Source organism: Petaurus breviceps, unplaced genomic scaffold (assembly GCF_028583685.1).
Source record: "Petaurus breviceps papuanus isolate PSGF00001 unplaced genomic scaffold, PetGlider_PUasm1.0 90925, whole genome shotgun sequence".
NCBI lineage: Eukaryota > Metazoa > Chordata > Mammalia > Diprotodontia > Petauridae > Petaurus > Petaurus breviceps.
In genome coordinates, this window is record NW_027187380.1 from 32,753,185 (window position 1) to 32,773,980 (window position 20,796).

The 20,796-nt window shown below is 40.4% G+C and overlaps 1 protein-coding gene and 1 long non-coding RNA gene across 5 annotated transcripts in view; one reads left to right on the top strand and one right to left on the bottom strand.

Annotated features, from left to right (window-relative positions):
- SEPTIN9 (septin 9) overlaps window positions 1-20,796 on the bottom strand; it is a 363,859-nt gene that overhangs the window by 283,435 nt on the left and 59,628 nt on the right. The window contains exon 1 of one of the 4 annotated variants that reach the window (XM_069076745.1): window positions 4,097-4,518. The exons of the other annotated variants lie outside the window; for them this stretch is intronic. Coding sequence (XP_068932846.1) covers window positions 4,097-4,118 — 22 coding nt within the window. The 5' untranslated portion in view covers window positions 4,119-4,518. Of the gene's footprint in view, window positions 1-4,096; window positions 4,519-20,796 lie in introns of those variants that run through there. 4 annotated transcript variants of the gene reach the window in all.
- LOC138152674 (uncharacterized) lies at window positions 995-12,949 on the top strand. The gene is made up of 2 exons (XR_011166166.1): window positions 995-4,025; window positions 11,473-12,949. It is a non-coding gene; the product is annotated as an uncharacterized lncRNA (long non-coding RNA).

Here is a 20,796-nt window from a genome sequence, read left to right on the forward strand (position 1 = left end):
AGGCTTACCAGCCTAGGGCAAGTAACAGCTGTCCCAATGGAAAATTCCCCACTTACAGATACCCAGCTCCAAGTACCCATTTCACACTAGCTCTTGGAACAAGATAAAACTGCACAATTTGTAAAAGCCACAGAGGCGGTCTAACAACAAAGAAAAAATGAGAAGGAAAAAAAAGATTCCAGTGATCTGCTGGGAAAAGTCCATTCCTTCATGTCTCAGCAGCCCAGTCATCTCACTCTTATGACTCATTCTCAAGCCATAGAACAGCAACTAATTTCAGCCCAGTGACAGCTTCCTGGGGAAAGGACTTGACTGGGGGTGGCAGGCAGAAGGAGCCAGCTGGCTTTTAGGTTTGCAAAACAGGCCAAAACCAGGTTCTTCCCAAATCAGTGGCCACTGGCTCTCCCAGGCACTTACCCAACAAATCTTTCCCAGGCATGTGCTCACTGCAGAATTATCAGAGGGAAGGTTCTTTTGTCCTTACCACAACCCCCCCCCCCCCCCATCAACAATGACCCAACAACTGCTCTCCCTCCCAACCCTGAAGCCTTGAAGAATCTTGAAGGCATATCTGGAATTTGTGTCCTAAGCATACCTTAGAAACTTAATGAATGGGAAATCATAATCAGAGTAATACCAAGAAACCAGAGTTTAGAGAAACCATACACTGGTACCCTTTCTGTATTACAACAGTATCTTCCCAACCTTCCTCCCTACCACAGAGTCCCTTTTTGGATGCTCCTCAATTGTCCTTGACAATGGCCTAGAAATGAAGTAGAGGATAATAAAGCTGGATCATAGGAACATCATAAGGATCATAGGAACAGAGATTTAGAGTTGGAAGGAATCACAGAAACCATAGAGTTGAATCCCTTCATTTCATAGATGAGAAAAATGAGTACCAGTCTTATAGGTAGTAAGTAAGAGAGCCAAGATTATACAATAAAGGAACAGAACAGTTTTGGGGGGTGGGGAGGTAGGGAACCCTATTCATTTTTCATTACTGCTTATGGAGAAGCACAGCTCAGTTATAAAGCCATAGAACTGGAATGAACCTTTGAGATTGATGTTTGGAAACAGATTCAAAGAGGTTCAAAGTGATTGGTCAAAGGTCAAGCAGCAAAAGGTCACCCAGTAAAGTCTGGACTAGATTCTAGGTCTACTGATTTCCAGGCTGGAACTCTTGTTTTTGAAAATGAACATGGCAGCAGATCTAAGCAATCCTATATCACAGAATGTCATTTATTTAAACAAATGGCTCAGTGAATTTAGGGTAGGTTTTGTTTTGTTTCATTTTTGCCAGATGAGTGATTTCTACAGGTAGAGCGCTCCCAGGGAGGAATTTCCCTCTTCCCAGGGGCACATAGCCAGTATGTGTCAGAGGCTATACTTGAATCCAAGTTTTCTCCCACTCAGAGGCTGGCTCGCTATAGCTACCAACCATACTGACTCTCATCTTGGTAAGTTTTTAAAAGAAATGGAGAATTAATCATTTGCCAAGATAATGTATTTTAATTTCATGAAAGTTGGTCTGGAGTCTTGGTTAGGCCTTTTTGTTGATGCACAATCATAGAATGTTAGAGCTAGGAAACTGAGTGAGTATCCAACCTCTCCCCATCCTCATTTCCACTCCTAATCCCATCTGAATTTCCCTTCCCTTCTCTGTAAAATAGGTGAGATTGGTACCAGAATCTCTTGAGTTCCCTCCCAGTCCTAACATTCTTTGAGTTCTAGCCCATTACCATCACATTTCGGAGTAAGAAATCAAGTCAACAAGCATTTATTAAGCCTCTACTATGTGCTGGGCAATGTGTTCATCGCTAGAGATACAAAAAAGGGCAAAAAAACAGTGCCTGCTTGCGAGGAGTTTGCAGTCTGATAGGGGGAAAACAACGTGCAAAAAAAATGTAGAAACGAGAAATACATGGGGTAAATACCTCAGAGGGAAGGTCCTAATACTAAGAACTGGGAAAGGTTTCCCATAGCAGGTGGGACTTTAATTGAAACTTGAAGGAAGCCAGGGAAGCCAGAAGGTAGCGATTAGGAGGGCATGGGAGACAGGCAGTGAAAAATGCCTGCAATCAGGAGTCTTATGTGAGGAACAGCAAGGAACATGGGCAGTGGAGGTGGCAGAAAGTAAAGTGTAAGATAACTGGAAAGATAGGAAGGGGCCAAGTTATGAAAGGCGTTTAAAGTCAAATGGAGGATTTTATATTTGATCCAATGGGAAGGTGACATGGTCAACTTGGGCTTTAGGAGGGTCAATTGGACAGCTGAGAGGATCTTGGGCTGTAGGAGAGAACAGAAAGGGAGACCAACCATCTTCAAAGAATCCAGGTGTGAAGTGATCATGGCCTGCATCACAGTGGTGGCAGTGGCAGTCTATTATGAGAGATGGTCTTAAGGCAGAAATGACAGGACTTGGCAATAGATTAGCTGGGGGGAGGAGGGGAGAGAGAGTGAAGGGTTGAAGATGAAGTAGGCATATGCCCACTACTCTTTTGAGATAGCCTATGCTTTTAGAATCTAGAGCTGGGCTTGCAAAGTAAGCCCGCATTTACATTTTTAAAAAAAGTTCTACTGTACTTATACATGTAAAAACCATAGTTTGCTGACCCCTGGTCTAGAGTAAGGGGACCAGCAGTTAGCCCATTCAATTTTATTTACCATCCTGGACCCAGGCCCTCACTATACATCTATAGAAAACCTTACTCTCCACTTCTCCACCAAGATGTGTTTGGTTAGGCGATTTGCTGTATACCTCTGTGCATATACCTCTGTCAGCAACTACAGCTGGCTCACATCACCAGGCTCAAACATGGAAAGCACAAATAGGTTTCAATACCAGCTGTTGCCCTCCACCCTGACTGCGTGGCTGCCTCGCCTCCCTGTGGTCTTACTTGTAGGGAGAGAAAGCACAGAGACACATATACAGAAGCCCCTGTCAGCAGTGCCCAGAGCAGCGTCCCTTGCCAATCTTAACACTAACTCTAGGCATGCGTTCCAACTTTGAATAAATGACCTATCCCTCAGAAGGATACCTGAGGCAATACCTTCCCTTGGCCTCTGGGACAGATAAATAAGAAACAGACATTGACAACCACTAACCAACAACCAAAGGAAACGCAACAGTAGTCAGTGCTTCCCATACTGACGGTGAATGCCTGAAAAATTTGGGATGCCTGAATCTTTCATCTCTTCTCACTTCCTTCAAGAGCCCTTAAATTTCCTTTTTTGCCTTTCTTTGTCAATTTGGGATCGATGAAAATTATTTACTCATTCCCCACCCCCGGCCCCCCAGGCATCCAAACATACGTGTGTTCCATCAAATCCCATGATGCTTTCTGAGTAGATTCCCCAAAACTGCCACAAAACTTTCTGTGCTGTTTTCGGATTATTTCTGATGCCACATATCTCAAGGTGATCACAGTTTCTACACTGTACAACCCCCACTCCCATAAAAAATATTTTTTTTCCACCTAAGGCTGTCCCCATCCCTCTCACCATAGGCAAAAAAGCCCTTCCTACTGGGAAGAGACACATAGGCCCTGGTTGGGGCAACAACAGCCTTATCTCCTGTAATCAGGGTCCCCAAAAAAGAACATAAATGCTATTTCACAGAAAAGAACAAGACGACCTTGAAAACAGATCTTGACAAACAGCAAAAAGGCAAACCACAAAGACAGGCAGACCAACGGACCAACCAAACTCACAATTACAAAGCTCCCCCCTTCCGCCTCTCCCCAGTCCCAGAGTTAACAGTCTCAGCCTTCACTGTCCTCTCAGGACTCAGTGTGGCAGATTGGAAAATGAACAAGAGAATAAACGAAAGGAAGAAGCAGGTCTCAAATGAAATCCAGACGCTGAAAAAAGCTGCGTGCCCCACCTTCACTCCCCAGCCCCCTCCCTCTGGAATGACACTGAGTCCAGAAAATTTGGAAGGATCAAGAAGAAATGCAAAAAAAGTTTTTAGAAAAATGAATTAAACTGACCCTCAGCTGCTTCTTTCCTTCAACTTCAGTGCTGTGAGTCAAAGGGATGGGGGAAGGGGAAGAAGTAATAAATGGGAGGGTAGCGGGGGGAGTTGATTGCCTACCTGTGATCCGGTCTCTCTCCATTACTACAGGATATATTTAGCAGCAGCAGAAGTATCAAGGCCTTCCCTTTTTTTAGAGGCGTCCCTTTTCTCACCTCCCACTCCCTCCCTCTTTCTGCCTCCTCCTCTTCCTCCTCCTCCTCCAAAACAGCTCTTTGTCTGGTCTAATTTCTTCAATCTGTTGCAATCATGAATGCATACAAATTACCACATTTCCATGTGCTGATCATATGTTTGTGCTCTAAACTGAAGTAGCATTGTCTCTTTGAAACAGTAGAAAAAAGAAGAGGAAGAGAAATAAAAAGGGGAGAAGGGGCTGGACATATGACCTGAAAAAAAATCCAGCAGCCCCCAAATAGTCCACCCCACGCAGGACTACTGTAAAGTCCAAGTTTTCCCTGAGATGATCTTAAAGCTACAGCCTGCAGTTTCTGGTGCGCATGCCTTTTTTTTTCTCCACACCTCCCCTCCTTCCCTCCCTCCTTCTTTCCCTCCCTCCCCCCACCAGTGGCTTGAGTCTCAAAGCTTCTTTTTAATATCCACCAGGAGATGCTTAAGTTAGCTTCTTGGAAACCAACACACAGAATCAAATTCCTAGTGACTTCCCAGGGCCTTTCATTTTCCTCATCCCATGTTATTGTGATTTCCTTTGGTTTAAGTGTTTTTAAAGCCTAGATCCTGCTTCTCTGCTTTTTTCTCCCCTTTCCCCACAGCCTTTCTGCCTTAGCCAGGTCTGGCATTTCAGCCCCTATGAGAAGTAGCAGGTTGCCTCTTCTCTCCACGTTAAAGAGAGGGTGACAACACCGTTAGTTACACCTGCCTGATAGAAAAACATCTAGGGGCAGTCATCTACTCCCTTAGGAACTTCCCAGTACCCCACCACCAACCTCCCCAATTGCCCTGTGGTGACAAGAGGGATCAGGAAAGTCTCCACCCATCCCAAGAGCCTGAGACTTCCTGGAAGATTCCTACCCAACCAACATGAGTCATTGTGTCTCCAACTGTCCCTTGGGAAAACATTCAATTTCTTCCAGCTGTTTACCCTCCTCCTCCTCCACACACATACTCAAGCAGTCACAGGGCACACAATGACAGGGGAGGGGGAAACAGAGAAGAGGGTTCGGAGTAATCTTTTCCAATTACCTGGGGTGCTGGGGACTGATCACCTGCTCTGATATCAGGAATTTGCTGGCATCACAGATGAAAAACTGATGGTTGTGCATAGATTAAAAGAGGTGAGAAAGAAAGGCTAGGGATGATTAATAGGTTTATTTTTTTAATTTTGCTGGAAGAAAATTCCCTCTGTTCTTTAGCTGTCACCTGGGCATGGACCCTATGACCATCCAAATCCCCCTTCCTCAGGAAAGTTTCATCCATGTTTTCTTCACCCTAAGGGGATACACTTGTGCTAATTCAACTTAGTTGGGAGTCGGTCAAATCTTCCTCCCAGAAGGCTAGAAATGTGTCCCAGGCTCAGTGCTTTTATTTTTTAGATCATTGACCTAGAACTGGAAGATACTTTATAAATCCACTCCCCTCTTTTTCACAAATGAGGAAACCAAGACTCAGATTGAATGGCAGAGCCAAAACTTGAACCCAGGTCTGATGGTTCTAGATCTAGTGATCTTTCTATAAAATCACCCTAACTCTCAGATTCTCAAACATGTGTCTGGAAATCGTTCTTGAACTGTATAAATAAGAAGGACTGATAAGTAGCTTCTGGGTCCCAGAAATGAGTTATGAAAAAAAAAGAATTATGAAAAAACCTCAGAGACCATGTATTTTAAACCCTATCAAATTTCTTCTATAGTAACCTAAAGTCTTCATCCTACACCCATTGGGAACTTCCTAGTAGACTAGTCTCCTGGGGTTTTCTGTGGCTTGTTTTAGGGGAATCATTTAAGTCATTTAGGCATAGACTATTGGCAGTGACTAATTCAGTCAGGGAAAAGCATTTACTGGCCAGAAACATGGGATGGTGGAACACTGCTAAATTTGGAGTCAGAGGACCTGAGTTCATATCTAACCTCAGACACTTACTAGCTATGTGACCCTGGGCAAGTCACTTAGCCTGTTTGCCTCAGTTTCCTCTTATATAAAATGGGGACAATAATAGCATGTGCCTCCCAGGAGTATTATAAGGATCAAATGAAATAAAAATTGTAAAGTGCTTAGCACAGTGCCTGGCACATAGAAAATTCTATATAAATATTTACTATTGTTACTATTAAATTGAGCTCTCTGACCAGTGTGACTTTGGGCAAGTTGCTTAGCCTCCCTGGGCCTCAATTTCCTCATCTGTAGATGAGAAAATTGGGCAAGATAGCCTCATAAGTTTTTCTCAAACTATAAATCAATAATCCTGTGATTTATTCTTGCCTAGACTATTAAAATAACCTCCTAAACCGTCTTCCTGCTATTAGATCATGTCATTCCTTTACTATAAAACCTTACATGGGGAGAAAATTTTAAACTCAGGGGATTGTGGAACTGAATCTTGTAAACTAAAAGTAAACAAACAAATTAATAATGATAAAAAAAATTTTTAAAGAGAAAGTTGGGCAGTTAGGTGACTCAGTGAATAGAGCACCAGTCTTGGAGTCAGGAGGACCTGAGTTCAAATTTGACCTCAGACACTTAACACCTTACTAGCAGTGTGACATTGGGCTTGACCCCAATTGCCCTGCCTCCCCCCCTCCAAAAAGCCAAAAAAAAAAAGTTCAATCTAAAAAAAAAACCTTCCATGGCTCCTCATTGTTTACCCAATAAAGTATAACCTATTGATTTTAGCAATCAATGTCCTCTACAATCCAGCTCCAACCTACCATGTTGCTAGCCTTAGCTCATGCTATTGACTTTCATATATTCAACATTTTGGACTGCTCTCTTTCCTTTCTCAAATGTCCTCCTCCTGTCTTTATGCCTTTGTAAGCACATAGTGTCCCATATCTCATACCTGGAATAGAGTCCCCCTATCTTGGTCGATTTAATAATAATGATAATAATAGCTAACATTCAAATAGCACTTACTATGTCCCACGCACTATGCTATGCATTTTATAATTATTATCTCTGATCCTGACAAAAAACACTGGGAGGTAGGTGCTATCATTTTCCCTCTTTTACAAATGAGGAAATTGAGGTAGATAGTGGTTAAGTGACTTGCCCAGGGTCATACAGCTAGTATGTATCTGAGGCTGAATTCGAACTCAGGTCTTCCAGACTCCAAGCCTCACTCTATCCACCTAGCTGCCCAATAAAAGTCCTTTTTATCCAAATCCTAACTCAGATGCTACCTCTACAATGAGATAGAAGAGCTCAAAAGAAACAAGATATGTGCACATTTAGAGAATCCACCCCAAATGTCCACATGGACTAGTTGTGCCTGACCTGTGGTAAAATATTCCAAGCTCATACTGGTCTGACCAGCCACAGAGACACTGTAACTTGATTCTAACATAGTGATGTCATTTTGGTCCTCGTCAAGGACGAACCAACGAGAATGTAAACCAGCCAACCAAGAACACGTGTCATCTTTACTTAATCCTTAATCCATCCTTAATGCCTAACCATAAGACTTTGTGTATAAGGGAATACATGAAGGACTAGTGATTTCATCAGCATATGAAGTCCCCATGTGAGAACTTCCCCTACAAGTAGAGATCACAATTCATCTCTAACTTAGAACCTTAAGAGAATTCCCCAAAGTCCAGAGAGTTTACATGACTTGCTCATGGTTATAGGGCTACTAGGTGTCAACAGTAGATAAACCCAAGTATTCCTGACTCTAAACCCAATGCTTTATCCTTTTTGTCACATAGCCTTTCACATAGAAGCATTTAATAAATACTGGGTTGAGTTGAAGTGAATTGATGCAACAACCTTTTAAAAAATACATTTTTATTAATATCTTTTGTTTTTATGTTTCTCTACATTTGCTACTATATTCTTCCCCCACCCCACTAGAAGACAATTTCATGTCATGAAGAATTTTTAAAAGAGAAAAAAAAATTAAGCAAAAATAGCCATCATATCAGAAAAAGTTCCTGACATTTCATGCAGTGTTCTATATCCATAGTCATTACTTCTGCAAAGAAACAGGAGGATGTTCCTTCTCCTATTTTTTCTTTGAGGGCAAAGTTGGCCATTATAAACTCAGTTTCACTAGTTTTGTTGATATTCTTTCCTTTTATATTGTTATAGTCATTGTGTATACTGTTTTCCTAGTTCTTCTTACTTCAATTTGATCAGTTTTGATTAGATTTGATTGATTTGAATCAGTTCACATAATGCTCCTCTATATTCATAATTTTAATTCCTTACAGGACAGTAATCTCAAAAGTTGTATCACAACATTTTAGCTATTCCTCAACCAATAAGCATCTACATTGATTCTAGTTCTTTATTTTCACAAAAAGTATTCCTATAAACATTTTGGTATATATGGAGCCTTTCTCTTTGTCATTGATCTCCTTGGAATATATGCTTAACAGTGTAATACCTGGATCAGAAGGGTATGAACATTTTAATTACTCTCTTAGTATAATTCCAAATTGCTTTCCAAAATGGTTGGACAAATTCACTGGTTCACCAACAATGCATTACTGTTCCATCTTTCCATAATGCCACCCAACATTGATTACTCTCATCTTTGTCATCTTTGCCAATCTTCATGAATCTTCTTTCTTTTTTTCTCTCTTTTTGAAAGGGGGAGGGCAGAGCAATTGGGGTTAAGTGACTTGCCCAAGGTCACACAGCCATGCATCTTCTTTCAACAAGTATTTGTCAAGTGTCCATTATCTGTGCCTATACTCTACATTACTGCCTCCCAGTTTGGAGAAGAATCAAATTGCTAAAATGTTTTAAGGTCACAAAGGATTAGCTGAAGGAGTTGGGGATGTTTTAGCTTGGAGAAGGGAAGAGCTGGATAGCACCATAATATCTATTATAATATTTTGAAGAGCTAACATGTGGGGGCTCAGACTTTTTCTGTTCAGCCCCAGGAGGCAGTCTAAGAACATTAAGCAAAAGTTGCATAGATGCAAATTTGGGCTTGGTTTCAGGAAAAACTATTAGTTCTATTTTTTTTTAAATGGCTGTATCTAGAGGTAGTTGAAAACTTTCAATGAAAGTTTTGAAGTAAAGACTGGAAAACAATTTGTCAGATATGTTGTAATGAGGGTTTTTTCCTCCCCTCGCCCCCTGCCCCAGTATGGAGTAGACTAGATAACTGCTGAGGTTCTTTCAATTCTAACATTCTGTGATACTATCTGTGTCCTAATCTGTATGCCTGGGTCACCTTTGTTTAGGTACCTGGAGTTGCTCGGTCCAGTTATCTTTGCCCCTATCACATATCAAGATCTCCTTAATAAGAATCTCCTTGAATATTACCACAAGCATAAAAAAAATCTTTACTACCTAATCCAAGCTTCTCATTGGTTACCATTGGGGAGGGAAGTGGGATGTGTGAAAAGCAGAGAAGGTCATATTAGAGCCTGAGTCTCTTCTCTGCCCCATCTCTTTCTTTCTTCCCCCTTTCTCCCTATTCTCTGTCCCTTTCCCTCCCTCCCTTTCTCCCTACTTCTCTCTCTTCTCTTCTCTCCTCCTCCCCCTCCCTCTCTCTTCCTCCCTTTCCTCCTCCCTCTTTCTCTCTCTCCTTGCCCTATATCTTCCCCCTCTTATGCTTGTTTCTCCCCCCCCCTTCTTCACCATCATCATCAACATCATCAATCTCTGGCTCTACCTACCAGTATGACCTTGGGCAAGTCCCTTTCTCTCTCTCTGGACATCAGTATCCTCATTTGTAGGATAAAGGAGTTGAACTAGATAGCCTCTAAGATACCTCGTGACTAAAATATTCTCTGACTCTTGGCCCCCAATCCCTCTACTTCAATCCAAAACCCACCAGTGGACACTTGGAACTTCACAAGTGTGTCACAAGGTACAAGATTAGAAAGGGCTGTTTGATATTATATGATGATTTGAAAATCTAGAGATTAGCACAATTCCATTTTCATTGTTTTGGTTATGTAATCACTGAATAATGCCTTGGCTGATTGGTTTTTTTGCTCTATATTTTGGCAAAATGAGAATCCCCCCCCCCCCACCCAGGTTGCCTAAAAATAAGTACAAAGGATAATTTGAAACTAAAAACCCAGCAACAACTGGCTGTCTTCTCTGTGGTAAGCGGAGACCTATGTGAAAGATGGGATGATTTTGAGGGCTAAAAGGGGACTTACAAGATCATCTAGTCCAACCTTTCCCCCTCCATTCAATAGAGAGGGGAAACTAAGGTGATGAAATACCCTGCCTAAGATCACACTGCTAATTAGTGGAAGTCCTGGGACTGAATCCAGTGCTCTTAACTCCCAGTCCAGTGGGGGTTTTTTCCTTAAATAAGATCACTGAATTTGAGATCAAGAAGACCCAAGTTCAAATTCTGCCTCGTACACTCATTTTCTGTGTGACCCTGGGCCTATTATCCTCTCTGTTTCCTCAACCGTAAAATGGGGATAATAATAGCACCTACTTTCCAGGGCTGTTGTGAGGATTAAATGAGATAATATTTATAAAGCAATGGTACACAGTGTTATATAAATGTTAGCTCTCATCATTAGCATCATCATCCTGCCTGGACCCAGGCCTACATGCCACTTTCTGGTCACCATTTCCAAACCCTGCTGCACTCACAAAAGCCTAGCCTAGACATAGATCATGCTCATCTCTGCCACTCAGAATCCTTATTTTCCTTTAAGGTTGAGTTCAGGTATCACCTCCTATATGAAGCCCTTCCTGATTTGTGAAGTTGTTAGTGCCCTTTTCTTTCTTAAATGTGATATCCCCTCTTTTTCCTGTTACTTACCCCAACTCCCACTTCTCAGTAAAATGTAACCTCCTTATGGGCAGAGACTTTCTTTTGTTGTTGTCTCTCTGTCCCCAGCATGTGGTGCAATGCCTTACACAGGACAGGCACATAATAAATATTTGTTGTATAGGTATGAAATGGCAAGCAAAGAAGTACTTAGCACCTTGTTTCAGCTATTTAATTATTTAGCACCCTTTTTCAGTTCAAGTTTCCTTTGAGCCTTGTCCATGATTATATGAAGTCTTTGTTAAGAAACAGAACTTTTGAAACCCACAGTAGGAGGGACTTGCTAATGCAGTAGGAAGGGGCAGAACAGGGAGGAGTTAATAACCATATATAAGGAGAAGCCCAACCTGAAAGAGAGCAGAACTGAGAAGGGGAATGGTTGTGGAGGCTGGCACTCTGTTTATCTGTTCTGTCTGTGTTGATTTTTGTTTGTGGTACTTTGTACAGAAGCCCTGGGACCTTACTGGAAGTCCTGAAAGAGAATTTTCTTGTTATCTTTTTACAGAAGTCCTGGAGGATGGTTTCAGAGGTCCTGGGACCATAGTGATGATGTGTGTTGAGTTATCAGACCTTGTTGGTGGGTCTGTGTTGATTTCACAAGCAGACAGTGAATTGATGATGATGCCAGCAATGTGCATGCATGTTATTGTGGCTCTGTTAAGCTTTGTTTTCCCAGAAACAGAAACTGTGAAGAACTTGAGGTGGACTGGACACTGTGAACTTCAATATGGAACTGGACAAGGAACTGGATGAGGAACTGGACAAGGAGCTAGGAGCTGCCCACCTTTGAATCCAGGTGACAGTTGCATAAATTCAGGCAAAAGCTGGGACCATAGAATCTGAGAGCCAGCCTCCAGTGAAGATGAAAAGACCTCTCCTTGGGTACTTAATGCTGACTGAGTAGATTGTGATACAATGTGACCCTAGGGGTGGAGAACTTTGACCTTTGTATTTTGTGTCCCTTAAGGAGGTTTGCTCCTTAAGGATGATTGAGTTAAGGACTTACTGAATGAGTGTAGTTTGTGTCTTTTAAGAAGGCTTGCTCTTTAAGTATGATTGAGTTAAGGACTTACTGAATGATATCTTTTGTTTAAAACTATGTGGCCACTTTAGTGATATGTTATGTTATAACATTGTGAATGCTGTTACTTTGGTTTCTGTGAATGTTTTGCTTTAGTTTACTGCTGAATAAATACAGAGTTCACTATACCATGTGATCAGAACCTTAAAGCTGTTCACAGAATCAGTCCTCTGGAAAGTTGCTTGTGCTTGGCTTTACAAGCTAGCATTTCTATAGAACTTTAAGGTTTGCAAAGCACTTTGAAAATAGTATCTCATTTGAACCACACGGCAATCCTTGGAGGTAAATGCTATTATTATCCTCACTTACAGATTTGGAAAACTAAAAGAAGTTAAAGGACTTGCCCAGGGTCTCAAATATCAAGTGACTTAGGCTGCATCCAAATTCAGGTGTTTCTGTCTCTATGTCCAGAATTTATCCATCATACTACCTAGCTACCTCTGGATTGAAATGAGCAGGTTGACAATGTAACCAGAAGAGTTTTAAGGACCCTTTACTCATCTTCCCCTGTAACACACAGTGGATGCAATGACATCCATTAAAAATACATTCATACCCCTTCTCAGCAATGCAAGGACCTAAAACAATTAAAAACCACTCATGATGGTAACTCATGATGGTCATCCACATCCAGAGAAACAACTATGGAGTCTGAGTGTAGAGCAAAGCAGATAATTTTCTTTGTTGTTTTGTTTTCTTTATTTCTTTCTCATGGTCTCCCATTTGTTATAATTCCTCTATGCAACATGACTGATGTGAAAATGTATTTAATAGGAATGTATGTGCAGAGCCGAATAAGATTGCATGCTGTCTTGGTGAGGGAGGGGGAGAAAATTCAAAACTTAAGAAAGTGAATGTTGAAAACTAAAAATAAATAAATATTTTTAAAAATACAGACATACCCCATTTTATTGCACTTTGCTTCATTGCACTTGGCATTTTTTTTTTAACAAATTGAAGGTTTGTGGCAACCCTGTGTCAAGTAGATCTATCAGCACTATTTTTCCAACAACATGTGTATCTCTTGCATATTTTGGTAATTCTCACAATATTTCTGACTTTTTCATTATTATCATATATGTTATGATGATCTGTGATCAATGATCTTTGATGTTATTATTGTGATTATTAGGGGCAGCCAGGTGGCTCAGCGAGTAAGAGCACTGGCTCCAGTGTCGGGATGACCTGGGGATCAAATCCGGGCTCTGACACTTAGCACCACACCCAGAAATAACTGGCCATGTAACCTTGAACAAGTTACTTAACCTCGATTGCTCAAAAAAAAATGAATAAATATTATTGTGATTATTTTGAGGCACCACAAACTATGCCCCTATAAGAGAGCAAACTTTGTCAATAAATGTTCTATGTGTTTTGACCCACTCACCAGCCTTTCCCTCATCTCTCTTCCTCTCCTCAGGCCTGTCTGACACACAACAATAATGAAGAATATTACATAAACTTAGGGTTTGAGAGGATTGAACAATCTCCAGTTTTGAAAGAAGCTCTGCTGTGGGTAAAATGTTATCAAACAGCATTACATGCTACAGAGTTTTTTCTTGTCAACTGGTGAGGCAAATTTCATTGTTGTCTCATTTTAAGAAATTGCCACAGTCACCCCAGCCTTTAGCAACCACCACCCTGATTGTCTGGCAAGGAGTTCTATCTTCATTTGATTCTTACAACAACCTTGGGAGGTAAAGGCTAGTATTATCCTCATTTTACAGTGGAGGAAACTGAAGCAGACAGAGGTCAAGTGACTAGCCTAAGGTCATACAGCTAGATATATGTCTGAGGCTGGATTTGAACTTAGGTCTTCCTGATTCCAGGCCTAGCCCTCTACCCATTGAGCCACCCAGCTCTTAGTTGGCTAGAACATGAAATATGTGAAATACCATGAGAAGCCTGGTAAGGCAGGCTACCAAGTATTTTGTGGGGAAGCTATTAAACTTCATCTGAAAAATAACCTCATTAATCTCTCCCTGAACTCCAGTCCCATATCATCACATACCTGCTGAATAGCTCTACCTGTCCATTCTTTAAGAAATCTCAAATTTAACATGTCCACAATGGAATTGATTTCCTCCCCCTCTACTCACCCCTCTTCTAAATGGTCCCATTTCTACTGGGAACACCACCAACTTGGTGACCTCAGAGTCCTTCTTGGTCCTTTACATTTCACCATCCAATATCTAATATCCAATCTGCTGCCATGCTTTGTCAACTCTTACTCCACATCTTTCACATCTGGAACCCTACCCCTTGTTCTCCATTTACTTCCCTCATTTATTTTGCCATTTCTTCTCCTAAAGACTATTCTAATAGCCTTCCAATAGGTCTTCCTGCTTCAAATTTCTTCCCTCTTTAATCCATGCTTCTTCTAGCTGTCATGATAATTTTCCTAAAACACATTTTTTCCATATCACTTCTCAGCTTAAGAAGTTTCTGTGGTAATGATGAGCAGGCAGATTTCAGAAAAACCTGGAAAGACTTACATGTGCTAATGCAAAGTGAAGTGAGCAGTCAGGAAAACATTATACACAGTATCAGCAACATTATGCAATGATCAAATATAGACTTAGCTCTTCTCAACAATACAATGATACAAGTTCAAAAGACTTGTGATAGAAAATGTTATCTACATCTAACTGATGAAGTCTGAATACAGATTGAAGCATACTATTTTCATTTTATTTTTTTCATATTTTTTCCTTTTGTTCTGTTTTTTTCTTTTACAATGTAACTAGTATAGAAATATATTTTACATGATTGCACATATATCACCTATATCAAATTCCTTACCATCTTGGGTGGGACGGTGGAGGGAGAGAGGGAAAAAATTTGGAACTCAAAATTTTATATAAAAAAAATCTTTAAAACTGTCTTTACATGTAATTGGAAAAAACAAAATACTATTTAAAAGAAAAAAATGCATGATGTCTGACTGCCTTAGATATGGCATACAATTTGAAATACCCCCTCCCCCAAAAAAACCATTTCTGTGGTTGCTTAGTGTCTCTAGAACATAATACAAACTCCTCAGCTTGGCATAACTCCTTCAGGTTGGCTCAAGCTGAACTTTGCAGACTTACTATCATGTCCCTTCACAAACTCTATGCTTCTGCCCATCTGGTTTACTTGTTCTTCCCCAAACTCAGCATTTCATTACCTTCCTCCATGTTCCTATATCTAGAATACTCTCCCACATTCTCTTTTTTCTTCTTAGAATAATTAGCTATTACACATCCTCCTAACTAGTCCTAGCCTTAAAAGTCCAATTCAGATATCACCTCTCATGGGAAAGCTTTTCTGATCCCCCAGGTTGTTAGTGAACTCAGCCTCCTCAAAGTATTGTGTATCTATTTATCTGGACACATGTTGTATCTCCCCTCAACCCCATCCCCTCCCCTCTGCTGCAATAGACAGCAAGCTCCTTGTAGGTAGAGATTACTTTATTTTTGTTTTGTATTCCTAATGCTTTGTATGCAATAGTCACTTAATAAGCTGAATTGAAGATTCACATAGTTTAAAAATGAGGGATTGGAATAAAATCTATTATGCTTCAGTTAAATTCAAAAAAGGAGAGGTAGAGATCATGATCTAAGATAAATCCACAGTCAATATAGAAAAAGTAAAAAGAGATGAGCAGGGAAACTATGTTATTCAAAAAGATACCATGGACAATGAATCAACATCAATAATATATTATATATATACACACACACACACACACACATATACATATGTACACAATACATATATATGTTTATGTATGTATATCTGTTTTACATGTGTGTATGTATATATGCACATATACATACACACATACAATAATACAGCATCTAAACATTTAGAGGAAAAGTTAATTGAATTGTACCTCCAGAATGCACTGAGGCTGCTCCCTCTCAGTTTGGGCTTAGACAAGGTTTGGGGAAGGCTTAGGAAGGGAATGCTGGACCACCCAGAATACCCCAAAGTAGGAAGGGAGGGGAGGGAAAAGGAATCAGGAGATTCTAAATCGACTGCAATCTATCTTCCCTCCCTATCATTCAATTGAAACTCCTAATTGCCAAATCTAATGGACTTTTCTCAGTCTTCAAACTTCTTTTATTTTTTTATTTTATTTTTTTCCCACTTAATAGTATTTTATTTTTTCCAATTACAAGTAAAGATAGTTTTCAACTTTCACTTTTATAAGATTGAGTTCCAAATTTTTTTCTCCCTCTCTTGCTCCCTTTCCCCCTCCCCATGATGGCAAGCAATCTTATATAGACTATCCATGTACAATCATATTAAACATATTTCCACATTAGTCATATTGTGAATAGTGAGTTTCCTAAAGTGCAGGTCTGAATATGTCAACCCCCACCCTACGGTCAACAAACTTCAGGGACTTCCAGTTACTTCCGGGATCAAATAGAAAATTTCCATTGTTCCATTTAAAGCTTCTTTTTATCTTTTTTCTAGCCTTACACTTTATTCCTCTCTACATACTCTGTGATCCAATTCCACTGGTCTGGTTGCTATTCCCCACATATAACATTCACTGTCCCATTTCCATGCTTTTGCATGGTTCTTTCCTGTGCCTGGAATGTTCTTCCTCTGCCTCTTAGAATCACTGGCATCAAGACAGCTCAAATCCCACCTTCCGCCATAGATCTTTCCAGTTCCTCCCACTGCTAGTCCTTTCCCTCCAAGTTACCTTTCATATACACTTAATTTTTCTTATATGGACATACTTAATTGCATGTTGTCTCCCTCAGTGATATTTGAGCTCCCTGACAATAAGAACCATATTTTTGTTGTTGGGATTTTTTTCCCTTTCTTTCTGTCTCCAGAGATTAACACAGTGCCTAGTAAATAGTTGGCTTTTAATAATTGCTGGTTGACTGGTTATTTTAAATAATTTTTCCTTATATAGCTTTCAAAGTAAAATTTTGTTGTTTAGGGAAGCCTTAAGGGGAAGAAAAAATACTTGAAATAGCTTTGGAAATCATTAGGTAATATGAACAAGAACAAAATGAACCTAAAACTCTTATTATCTCCATTTTGCCTATCCTACTTTAAATCTTTCTCTCATTCACCTGAGATTTGGGTTTGACAAATCCCAGGCTCTTAAGCATTTTCTATTAAAGAAGTCCTAAAGTCTCTGAGAATTAACATTTTTTCTTTCTTTTTCCATTTCACCATCCATCACATGGAAATGAGCTTAGTCAAAGAGCCAAAATCATTTATAGACCAGTCTCTTGACTCCCACAGTTCGCAAAAGAAAAGTGTTTTAGCCATGTGCTCCTTCATCATCCTCCCTCTAAGGACAGATTTAGAATTGCAGAAATCCAGCCTCTGTGCTCCATGACCAAAGCAGAATTAAGGAATTTTCATAAGCACCTAGACAATGAATAGTCTGATGTTACTTATCCCTGCACAAGGATCTGCTTGCCTCTAGACCACAACAGCATCCCACTCTTAGCTCTGTTACAGAGTTTCTTATGAAAAGATAAGTTTTTCTCAGGGCAGTTCCCACATAGATTCACTACTTAGATATCCTGCAGTTTAAAAAAAAAAGAAAAGAAAAAATGTCATTCACATTCACCTACTTACTACCTGTTCCACCATCAAACAAGGAAATGCATTGGCCTAGCATAAAAGCTGAGCCACAGAAGCAATCTCTCAATCCCTACCAGGTAACTCTCCTTTGCAGGATGAGAGGTAGGAGGTAGAGAAAAGATCATTCTTTAATAATGAATTAGCCAAGCCTTTTGCTATTTCTTCTCCACCTTTCTGCCTGCTCACATGCAGGAAGACCACTATGTAAAAAGTAGTACATAGCAAAAGGTGTGTATAGAACACTTCAAAACTTGGGGAAAAGGTGAGTAGCAAAGATGTTGGAGCTACTGGCTAAAATAGAGTCACGGCATAAAAGCTGAAAAAGAACCTAAAAGTCTAACCTTCTTGCCCAGAAAGCTTAAGAATCACAGAATTTTCAATTAATTTAACCATACATTGAATGAAATCCTTTATGATATACCCAACAAGTGATTGAACGGTTTTTGCTTAAGGATTTCAAAGGAGGGGGAAATGACCACCTCTAAGAGGTACCTCATTCCACTTTAGGATATTTCCAGTTAGGAGAAGTTGCAGCTAGTGCAAAGGATAGAGAGCTGGGCCTGGAGTCTGGAAGATACTTTCTCAGTAGTTCAAATCTGGCCTCAGATACTTCCTAGTTGTGTAACCCTGGGCAAGTCACTTAGCCCCATTTGCCTCAGTTTCCTCATCTATAAAATGAGCCGGAAAAGAAAAGGGCAAACCACTCTAGTATCTTTGCCAAGAAAACCCCAAATGGGGTCACAAAGAATCAGACACAACTGAAAAACAACTCAACAAAAATTATTAGAAAGATTTTCTCATACATTAAACCTAAATTTTCCTCATTGAAACTTCCACCTAAAGTTCCTGTTTTTGTCCTTTAAAGCCAAAAAGAACAAATTTAACCTTTTATCCATATAACAGTACTTTAAATACTTGAAGAAAGCTATCATACTCCTTCACTAAAGTCTCCAAGCTAAAAAGTCCCAATTCCTCATATGACATATATATTTAAGGCTCTTTACCTTCTGGGATATTCCCCAGCTTATCCATGTCCTCCTTAAATCATTGGTGCCCAGAACTGAACACAACATTCCAAATGAAACCTAAAAAGGCCAAGAGTGCAGAGTCATTAACAGTGGAATTTGGCCATGTCTAGGTTGCTTTTCACTATTATTTTGGGCTTATTCCATATAGAAGTAGAAAAACTCCCAAAACAAACAAGACAAACCAGCATGCACACACAAGCACATCCAATATCAGCCCTCCAAAGGTGCAACGAAACGATCACCTCCCTATTCCTGGAAGCTATGTTTTTCTTCAGGCAACCCAAAATTCCAGTAGTATTTTTGGCTGCCACATCACTCTGCTGACTCATATTGAGTTTGAAGTAGACTTGAAGACTCTTAAACTCGCCTTAGGTCACATAGTTAGTAAGTAGCAGAAGTAGGAATCCAATCCAGGTTCTCTTACTCCCAGTACAGCATACTTTTCCCTAATCCCTGCTTCCAAAGATCCAGTGGTTTCAGATTTACATAATACCTTTATCCCTCTTTAGCAAAGATAACAAAGAATTGGTTGTACCCAGTTAGTAGTTTCAGTTTGTATTTGGATGGCCTTTTAAAATTACTTTACCTGCCTGGTCTCAAACTCAAATACTGACTATCTTGATCCTCTGTTGAACTAAAGAACCCTACCACTCCACAAAGCCTACTTTCCCATGGAGCTCTTTCCCATTCCTGTCTTCCGCAATCCCCTCCACACTCTCACGGCAGTCACTTCTGTGGTACCTGTGCGATGGTCCTTTGGAAGCACCCCAGAACTGCCTGCAGCCCTCATCAGTGTGAGCGCATAGGATCCTAGCCTTTGTAGGCTGCCTACATTCCACATTTGAATCCTCTCTCTCCCAGCTTTTTATTTTTCCCCCAAGGTTGCTATGTTCCTAAATAAATACATTTTGCCTAATCTCTGAACTTGCGGCCTGATACTGAGCATGCTTGTATGAGTATGCTGAGTTAACTTGTTTGTTTTGGGAGTTTTTCTACTTCTGCATGGAATGAAACCAAAATAATAGTGAAAAATACCCCAGATATGACCAAATTCCATTTTTGGTGACCCTGTACTCCTGACGACTCATCCTGGTTCCACTTCAAATGAGAATCACTGTCTCACAAAGTATTTCTAGGAACAGACAATAATCATTGCTACTGCTGGTGCTGAGCTCACAGTCACATCTCTGGTATTCAGGGACACACAGAAGCTAAGGAAATATAGCCATGGTGCAGGGAAGGAAGACTAGGGGTTAAGAATTACAGAATTAAGAGTTGGAAAGAACCTCAGGACCCATCTAGTCTATTCATATCTGAAAGAAATACTCACTGTAATAAACCCAAGTGGTCAGGTGGTCATTCATCCTTTGCCTGAAGAACTCAAACAGGAACTCACCACCTCTGGAGGCAGGCCATTACACTTTTGGGCAGCTCTAATCATTAAGACTACTTTTGTTGTTTTTTTCTAAAATTAAATCAAAATTTGCCTTTCACCTTCTATCCATCATGCCCGGTTCTTCTCCAGAGCTCAGTAGAAACAACTGATCCTTCTTCCATATGATGGCTTTTTTTTTTGAAGGGAGGAAGGCAAGGCGCTTGGGATTAAGTGACTTGCCCAAGATCACATAGCTAGTTAAGTGTCAAGTATCTGAGATAGGATTTGAACTCAGGTCCTCCTGACTTCAGGGTCTGTGCTCTATTCACTGCACCACCTACCTGCCCCATGATGGCCTTTTAAATGCTTAAGACAGCTTTAACATACTCCCAGATTCTTCCCCAGCCTCAACATTCCAGTTCCTTCCATCGATCCTTCTGTGACATGGACTCAGAAATCCTTTGGTATTCTGGTTACACTCCTCTGGATGCCTCCACTTTATCAACGTCCTTCTAAAACAGTGGCACCCAGGGCTAAGCACTACTCCACATGTGACCTGATGGTGCTATGTGACCTACTTATTCCTGGAAGCTAGGAAAGTCAAATACTAAAGCTGAACCTTAAATACTTTGTCCACACAATGAGAAAACAGGATTCATTGGAAAAGATCCTAATGTCAGGCAAGACTGAAGGCAAAAGGAAAAAATGGATAGAGAGTAGCATGGAAACAATGAACAT